The following is a 9,412-nucleotide window of genomic DNA, read 5'->3' on the forward strand; positions in this document are numbered from 1 at the left end:
AGGAATAAAGCAAGTATTTGCTTTATAGACCCTTTATAGACCAAACCTGAAAAAATGGCACCATCTGGTAAAAAGTTGTAAAAAAATTAATTTTGAAGCCTTGCCAACAGAGTGAAAGCCTATTAACAAAAATGGCATCATTTTACAGTTAAACGGCACTGCGATTAAAAATAGCCGTTTTAATGGGTTTCAATGGGGACATTTTTGTCCTTAAGGTCCTGAGAGTATTTTTTGTATGGAGGGTAAAATTGATTTTTTGAAGGAAATGAGGGTGAAATATTAAAATTCCAATAAAAATAAACACCTGAGACAAAATTTATGCAGTTGGAATTAACACAGGCACACTTATAACAAAAGACAAAACTGAAATGGACAAAAATGTCCATAAGGTCGCACAAGGGTTAAAGTGCACCTTTTTTGTTGGAATTTTCAGTGTGAACGCACTACTCACACTATTTATCCTACAAAACATCATAGAATAGTGAATTTATACGCGACTTGGGATGCACCTATTGCTTATTAATTGGAGAAAGTGCAACGCGCAATATGGTGGATTAGTCCCACCTTCTACATAAGGCTGATGATACACTGGGCAGTTGCCCGTGTATCACAAGTTGCCCGTCAAAATGGCTCAAAAAGGTGCCCTGAGCATAGAAGAGCCAATAGCTGATTGGTAAAGTCATTGTGTCACTGCAGCCATAGACATATATAAACGCCCTATTTCTTTGCATGATTGTGGCATCTTTCGAATATTCAGTGATTATTATGGTGAATGACGTAAAGTTTACCGCTGCAATATGGTGGACGCTTACGTATAGCGGCTCATAGAAACAGTCGCTAATGAGGCATCTACGTATATATATGTATATATACATCTACGACTGCAGCTGCCATTAGAAGTTCCGGTTGCTATAGAAACAGTCAGTGTTCTGGGCCAGTGTTGCCAATTTGGGGATTTTGTCGCCAAATTTAGCTACTTTCTCATTGGGATGCAGTATTTTGCACTTACTTTTTAGTAATAGTAATGTTTGTGAGTGTGTTGACTGAAATAAGTTTGTATGAATAAAGGTTTTGTTTTTGGAGAATCATAATATATCTGTTGTATTTGAGCAGGACAGTGATGCCCAACGTTATTTGTGTTTTGTGTCTTTACATCATTTCCATCATGTTTAATGTGCTTGCTGATCACAGGAAGAATTTACTGATTCAAATGTGTCGTGTAGAGTTAAAAGTAGGCCTAAGCATTTCCTAATTTCACTTCAGATTTTTTTGTTATATGTGTGTGTGTGTGTGTGTGTGTGTACTTTCCTTTACCTTTACCAAATTTACCTGTATTTACTTTCTTTTCATATTTGGTGACTTTTTGTGAAAAATGGAGACTTTTGAGGGTGGTTCTAGAGATTTTCTGAGGGAGGGGTTTGGCAACACTGTTCTGGGCGAGCTTAGACGCATTGCCTATCTGAGCATAAGAAACAGCATTTGTGAGAATGTCATTGTTGTCAGATTTCATTGGTGATTTCAAATATGGAATGTAATTGTAAGCATGGTGAAAATCTTTGATGAATTTGATGTTTCTCCATTCAAATAGATTGGAGTTGTACTTAAATGACTGAAATAGCTGCCCAAGAGGCGTTTCAAAGATGGCCGCTGAATGAAATTACTTGCCTTGAAAGGACTTTGAAAAAATACATCGAAACTATCTCCATGTTTCTCTCAGTAAGATCTTTGAGTGAAGAAAGGCAGGTCATTTTCAAAACCCAATAAACTGTCATTTGTTGGTTGTACATTTAGGCTGCATTTTGCATGTTTTTTTTTTTATTAAAAATAATTTTCTTTTGTAGAATCTCATAGTTATTAAATTTCTAAACCTATCTGTTTAATTTTTTTTATTGGTTTAACAAATTTCTAGATTCTAGGGTCACCGAGTAGGCCTATGTCATTTTTGTGTCTCTGTGATCTAAATTTTATAGTAAATTTACAATTCAATACAGATTTTATGCACAAATGCTCCACTGAAATTTTTGCCAGCAATGTATAAATTGCAAACATATTATTTAGATTTTAGTTTTATACGTATATTCTTTATATAAGCCAACTTAAGTTTTTGAATGAGATCTATATGTCACTCTTCATCTCTCTCGTTGTTTTTTTTTGTTTGTTTGTTTGTTTGTTTTTTTCTGTATGAACCAAATCAGTTGATCTCCCAGCTGTATGTTCCTCTCCCATGATGCTGCCGGTCTTGGAAAAAGTCAACATGTCAAGTGTATAAAAGGCAGCATGGGTTGTAGCACGTCTATTGTGGAACCTCCAGGAGGGAAGATTGTGTTTCAGATGATGAGCACTTCAGAGCTGCTGAAGATACAAATGGCACATTTGAATCCATGAATCCTGATACTAAGGAAGTCACAAGGAACAATCCTCTGTTTGGATGTTTCTTCCAAATACTTCACAATGAATCTAATAGCAGTGAACCATAGTGATGTGTGTCAGGAATATTCATGTCCTGAGAGATCTGTTTCTTTAATTGTCTATGTGATTCTGTATGTGGCCGCAGCAGCTGTGTCTCTGCTGACCGTGTGTGGAAACCTGCTGGTCATCATCTCTGTGAGTCACTTCAAGCAGCTCCACACACCTGCTAACATCCTCATCCTCTCTTTAGCTGTGTCCGATCTCCTTACTGGAGTTGCTGTGATGCCATTTCATTTGACTTTGGTGATTGAATCATGCTGGATTTCTGGACCAGTGATGTGTTCGGTTTTCAATTTTGTGACTTTTCAAGCAACAAGCGTGTCTGTTCACACTGTGGCTCTGATAGCAGTTGATCGCTTTTTGGCTTTAAGTTCTCCTTTTCTTTACTCAGAGAAAATCTCACCCACTGTGGTCTGCATAGCAACTTTATTTAACTGGCTGTTTTCTCTCATTTATAACTTCATTCTTCTCTCTGTTAATGGAAACTTCACTGATGTCATGTGTCCAGGAAAATGTGTTTATATTATAGATGGAGTTTCATCTCTCATTGATCTTCTGATTGTGTTTCTTATGCCTTGTACACTCATTATAATATTATACACACATGTTTTTGTCATTGCTAAGAGGCATGCGACTGCTATAAGAGCCCTTCAGGTTCACAACAGCACAGGATCCTCCAAAAACAGAGTCAGTGATAAATCAGAGCGAAAAGCTGCTATCCTGCTGGGGATTCTGGTCTTTGTGTTTCTTCTGTGTTTACTGCCATATTTTATTTGTTCTTTAGTGATTCCATACAGTAATGCTGACTTGTTATATGTCAGAAATGTTGCTGTAATATTTTTCTTTCTGAACTCCACTATTAATCCTATAATTTATGCCTTATTCTATCCCTGGTTTCAGAAAAGCTTAAAATTCATTTTCACATGTAAAGTGTTTAATAAAGACTCATCCGTGATGAATGTGCGCTAAGTCATTGAATTTAATACAGAATGTTTCCCTACTTTTTTGTGTAGTTTCTTTTTCAGATAGTACATAGCATTTTTCATCATAGTGCCAGAATATAGTTTTTTTTTCTTTTGCCATATCAAGTACAATTTACACAACCTTTAAAGTCTTGGCTACAAAATAGCTATTGAATATTGTCGCCATTACTATCCAGATGCAATTCATATCCTGAGATTGACAATTCCTCAGTGGGACAGCTAGTTTCCACATAATTAAATATTTTAAAACTATGATAAAATGTAAAAACCTTCATGGATGAAGACTTTTATACTGCTAATGCAGGCTGAAACAAAAGCCACCACCCCCGGAGCACAATTTTGACTAAGGTGGGACCCCCTGGAATGTGATTTTGAAAGCCATTTCCCCCGGAAAGCGACTGGACTGTTTTGAGTAACAATTGGCCTGGTTTTGTTACGAGACCTGGCAAACCTGCCTGAGAGCATGCACAGCAAGTTCTTTGAGTATAAAGTTTGCCGATATCACAACTCGTTAAAGCAAATGTTTTTATATTTGCCTACGAGTACACATACAGAGAGCTGTTTTGTCATGTTTTTTTATTTTTGTAACTCAGAAATAATGAATACTTTTGCAAAATCACTTACTGTAGTTGTTCCAGTTATATCAATAGCCCTTAACAACTGTCTTAACAAGCTACTTGACAAAAAATAATCGCCTGTTATGCATTTGTGTAATATGATGAACACAAATCTAGATGTTCGTCTTCTAGGTTGACATTGCCATTTGATTTTCATGCTGCTTCCATGCCATTTTTTAACCCTTTCTTGTGCTTCATGTGATAGCAAAGTGAAGTAAAAATGCATTTTGCATATATTGTATATTCAAAGGGATGTTTGAAAACAGAGATGATTATAAGCATTTATGATGAGATGTTACTTATTTTTACATTTCAGATGTTTTTGTATGAGCTGTGTGTGACACATTTCTAAATCAGTTGATCTCCCAGCTGTATGTTTCTCTCCCTTGATGCTGCTGGTCTTGGAAAGAGTCAACATGTCAAGTGTATAAAAGACAACATGAGTTGAATATCGTCTTTTTTGTGGAACCTCAAGGAGTGAAGATTGTGTTTCAGTGCAGATACAAACAGTGTCTTCAGAGGTCTTTATCTGAGGTTATGCATATGTTGCACTTTATATAATGGGAGTCACATGGAACGATACTCTATTTGGATGATTCTTCCAAATACTTTCCTCCAAAAACAGAGTCAGTGATAAATCAGAGCGAAAAGCTGCTATCCTGCTGGGGATTCTGGTCTTTGTGTTTCTTCTGTGTTTATTGCCATATTATATTTGTTCTTTAGTGATTCCATATGACAGTGTCAACTTGTTTTATGTCAGATATTTTACTGTAATATTTTTATTTCTGAACTCCACCATTAATCCTATAATTTATGCTTTATTCTATCCCTTTCAGATAAGCTTAAAACTAATGTTTACCTGTAAAGTGTTTAATAAAGACTCATCCCTGATGAATATGCTTTAAGTCATTGAATGAAAAATTTAATGTTTCCCCTCTTTTTTTCTGTTGTACTTTGAAAAAAATGGTGTAAAAGAATTTTCACTCAGAAATTGCTGGTAAATTGCAATTACAAAGAAATGGCAGGTAACGTATTGAATTAAACTGAAATAGTATTTTCTTGTAAAACATACACACTGAAAAAAAAAATCATGATACTAAATGATACTAAAATGATGCTAAATGATTAATTGAATTTACTAAATTTTTGTTAAGGTAAGTGGTTGCAAAAATTTATTTTAGCAACATTAAAAAAAAAAACATGTTGAAAGTTGGTCAACTAAATTTATTTAAATGTAGCTCAAATAAATTGATTGCAACCACTTACCTTAAAAAAAAAACGTAAATTTGATTAAAAAAATAAATAATTCAGTGCACCAATAATCTTTGTTTTATTTACGAATTTGGAAAATTATTTTTACAGCTAGGTTAATGTATTTTTCAGCCTTATTTTATCATATTTAACATGAATCTTGACCACAAAACAGCTATTGAATGTTTCCTCAATTATTGCAGAGATACAGTTCATTTAACACATGTTGATCTGTTTTAAATGAGGCTCCAATAAATATAGACTGAGATGTAGCCCATCCCTAGCTCCAGTCTCCTCTCTGTAATTCAATATATACCATTATAAAACTTTAATAGATAAGGAAACCTTAAATGTGGATTTTTTTGTGTGTGTGTGGGCTCAAATAGTCTAACTAAATGTTATGTGAACACTCAGTATCATACTGTTTCAAGTGCCATGATCCAGGCCTTAAAGGCAAGGCAAGGCAAGTTTATTTATATAGCACATTTCATACACAGTGGTAATTCAAAGTGCTTTTACATAAAAGAAAGTGAAATAGACATTAAAATCAATAAAAACATGGAAATAAAAATAATAAAAACAAGGAATTTTAAAATGATATAGAAAATGATTTAAAATAAATTTAAAGAAAATGATTATACCTAAAATTTATTGCAGTCAGTTCGGACATATAGCACAGTGCTCATTCAACAAATGCACACTTAAACAGATGAGTTTTGAGTCTTGATTTAAATGTGGCTAATGTTTTAGCACATCTGATCTCTTCTGGAAGCTGGTTCCAACTGCGGGCCGCATAATAGCTAAAAGCATTAAACATCATAATATCTGTGTATTTCAATTATAAAGTCACGAGATCAGGTCTAAAAGCTCTGTCAGATTCAGAGCTTTTAATATTTAACTAGAATCATTCAGACTGACAAAATTGGTCATATCGACCGATTCAATAAAAGATCCAACTCATTAGAATCATTTGTGAATCAAATCGAAGTAAAAAATAAAGGGCTGCGTTCTCTAATAATTTTGCATGATTTGCGTATTTACGTGAGCAGAAATCCTCAATCATTTTGATGAATCTGAATTATTCTAATTGAGGGAGCGCTGTTCATCAAAGGATTTTCCATACAGTCACACTGTAAGTTAATGAGTTGATTTATCCATGTTTTAATATTCCTCTGGTCATAGAGCTTTTTAGATGGATGACGAGGCTTTTTAGGTCTGGTATAGAATGTATAATGTCTGACCCAGTTCATTTGCTGGCTTCCAGGGCTGCAATACGCTGTGTTTTCCACCAACTGCCAACCTGGGCTATTGAAATACTGCTGGGTAAACTGGCAGTGGGCAGAGTCACACAGACCAAAACAAAAACAAACATTCATGTCACGGAACACACATTTCAGAGTAGACTGTAGCATTGTTTTTTGAAGAAACAAGTATGTGAATGTTGCATGTTTCCTAAATATCTTTATGCTTTAGTGCAGTCAAAGAAAAATTTTATACAGCACCTTGAAAATTAGTGTATAAAGATACATTTTTTCATATATCAAAGAGAAGTAGGCATATTCTAACAAGGGGATTTATATATATAATGTATGCATACATTAGGATTTTAAAGGATAGAATTTTTGACTTTTAGTTTTTGATTTCCTTTGAATTTCCTAATGCTTTTCTATGAGCTGTGTGTGACACTTTTCTAAATCAGTTGATCTCCCAGCTGTATGTTCCTCTCCCTTGATGCTGCTGGTCTTGGAAAGAGTCAACATGTCAAGTGTATAAAAGGCAACTTTAGTTGTAACCTCCAGAAATGAAGATTGTGTTTCAGTGCAGATACAAACCGCATCTTCAGAGGTCTTTATCTGTGGTTATGCATATGTTGCACTTTATATAATGAGAGTCATATGGAACGATACTCTGTTTGGATAATTTTTCCAAATATTTCATAATGAATCTAACAGCAGTGAACCAAAGTGATGTGTGTCAGGAATATTTGTGTCCTGAGAGATCTGTTTCTTTATCTGTCTATGTGATTCTGTATGTGGCCGCAGCAGCTGTGTCTCTGCTGACCGTGTGTGGAAACCTGCTGGTCATCATCTCTGTGAGTCACTTCAAGCAGCTCCACACACCTGCTAACATCCTCATCCTCTCTTTAGCTGTGTCCGATCTCCTGGTTGGAGTTTTTGTGATGCCACTGCATTTGTCATGGGTCATTGAGTCATGCTGGATTTCTGGACCAGTGATGTGCTCTGCTTTAAAAATTGTGAATTTTCAAGCAACAAGCGTGTCTGTTCACACTGTGGCTCTGATAGCAGTTGATCGCTTTTTGGCTTTAAGTTCTCCTTTTCTTTACTCGGAGAAAATCTCACCCACTGTGGTCTCCATAGCAACTTTATTTAACTGGCTGTTTTCTCTCATTTATAACCTCATTCTTCTCTCTGTTAATGGAAACTTCACTGATGCCACGTGTCCAGGAGTGTGTATTGCTATTATAGATGGGGTTTCATCATTTGTTGATCTCATAGTTGTGTTTCTAATGCCTTGTACACTCATTATAATATTATACACACATGTTTTTGTCATTGCTAAGAGGCATGCGACTGCTATAAGAGCCCTTCAGGTTCACAACAGCACAGGATCCTCCAAAAACAGAGTCAGTGATAAATCAGAGCGAAAAGCTGCTATCCTGCTGGGGATTCTGGTCTTTGTGTTTCTCTTGTGTTTAATGCCATATTATATTTGTTCTTTAGTGATTCCATACAGTGGTGATGATTTGTTTCATGTCAGAGATGTCACTGTAATGGTTTTCTTCCTGAACTCCACTATTAATCCCATAATTTATGCCTTATTCTATTCCTGGTTTCAGAAAAGTTTAAAATTAATTTTCACATTTCAAGTGTTTAATAAAGACTCATCACTGATGAATGTGCTGTAAATCACTAAATATAAAGACTGTTTCTTAATTTATACCTGATTTGCCTATAGGCAAATGCTTTTGTCATATATTAAACTTGACTGTGAAGGCATGGATATTGTTGTCAATCATGCCAGTATACTGTATAACAATGATAGTGCAGGGTATTTTATTTTCCTTTTTGTAATTAGCACATCTCATGTATTTCATGGTATGTTTGTAATAAACAGAAATGTTGAAGAACAAAACAATTATGAGACAAAACTATTAATGAAAATGTAAATATAGGTTATAAGCATGGCATTGTTTGAACCAACAAGTATTCAAATTTATTGTTTAAAATTATAACATAAAACACATGTGACGGTTGCCTCAACCTGACATTTAAAAATAACATCCTTGTCCTTTTCTCTTTGGTCTTCTACTTTTTAATACAGTTACCCATTGCCTAAAAGTATAGGCTAGTGTGGATGTATTATGTTTAGCCAACAAATACAAAAATAAGATGAAAATTGAATTGAAAAACATGCTAATCTCACAATTAACATTTTTAAGCTTACATATTGATACTAATATCACTGTATATCATGTCATGCATCAGCAATGTGATGTAAATGTGTATTATACTTAGCTTGATAATATTTATAATTTTGTTCATATTTAGCTTGAGCAAATAATGGCGCAAAGGTTGACAAACCCAGCTCCAACCTTGCAGAGGGCGCCCTCTCTTTCTTATGCCTCACAAACATCAGTAAACTGAGGCTAGCGGAGTGTTTCCAGTCTGTGTGATTAATGGTCTCGCCACTAGGGGGCGCTCGGCGGATCAATAAGTCGAATCCTCCTTTGAGTCGCATTCAAATCTCACTCTCAGGATGTTTTTGTGGGTGTTTGCACGTTAAAAATTATAATCCTTTAAATATATTAATTTCAAGGATTGGTATCTGGAATAAAAGGTGAAATCCACTCCAGACATCTCTGCAATATAATTCAATAAATTGATGTGCTCTGTTATCACAAACGACCCGATCCATCCCGACAGTGCTGAGAAAAATAACAGATAGCACGTGACAGTAATTACAGTGCAGATTATCAGAGGTCCTCTTATATCTGCTAAGTACTTTAATGCCCATTGTGATGTGCGCTCAAATCTGTGTATTTTATTATTTTGCGCTACTACAGAGAATCAT

General features: G+C 35.1%; 2 protein-coding genes across 2 annotated transcripts; both read left to right on the forward strand.

Moving 5' to 3' along the window:
• Positions 1 to 2,451: 2,451 nt before the first annotated feature.
• LOC306880404 (trace amine-associated receptor 13c-like) lies at positions 2,452 to 3,438 on the forward strand (the record flags this gene model as incomplete). The annotated part of the gene is made up of 1 exon (XM_079433892.1): positions 2,452 to 3,438. The coding sequence occupies one exon, from the start codon at positions 2,452 to 2,454 to the stop codon at positions 3,436 to 3,438; it is 987 nt and encodes a 328-aa protein (XP_079290018.1).
• A 3,821-nt stretch (positions 3,439 to 7,259) lies between these two features.
• On the forward strand, positions 7,260 to 8,246 carry LOC306880144 (trace amine-associated receptor 13c-like; the record flags this gene model as incomplete). Its single annotated transcript, XM_079433474.1, has 1 exon — positions 7,260 to 8,246. One exon carries the CDS (start codon positions 7,260 to 7,262, stop codon positions 8,244 to 8,246), a length of 987 nt encoding a protein of 328 aa, XP_079289600.1.
• Positions 8,247 to 9,412: the final 1,166 nt, after the last annotated feature.

This window comes from Barbus barbus, assembly GCF_936440315.1.
Source record: "Barbus barbus genome assembly, chromosome: 14".
NCBI lineage: Eukaryota > Metazoa > Chordata > Actinopteri > Cypriniformes > Cyprinidae > Barbus > Barbus barbus.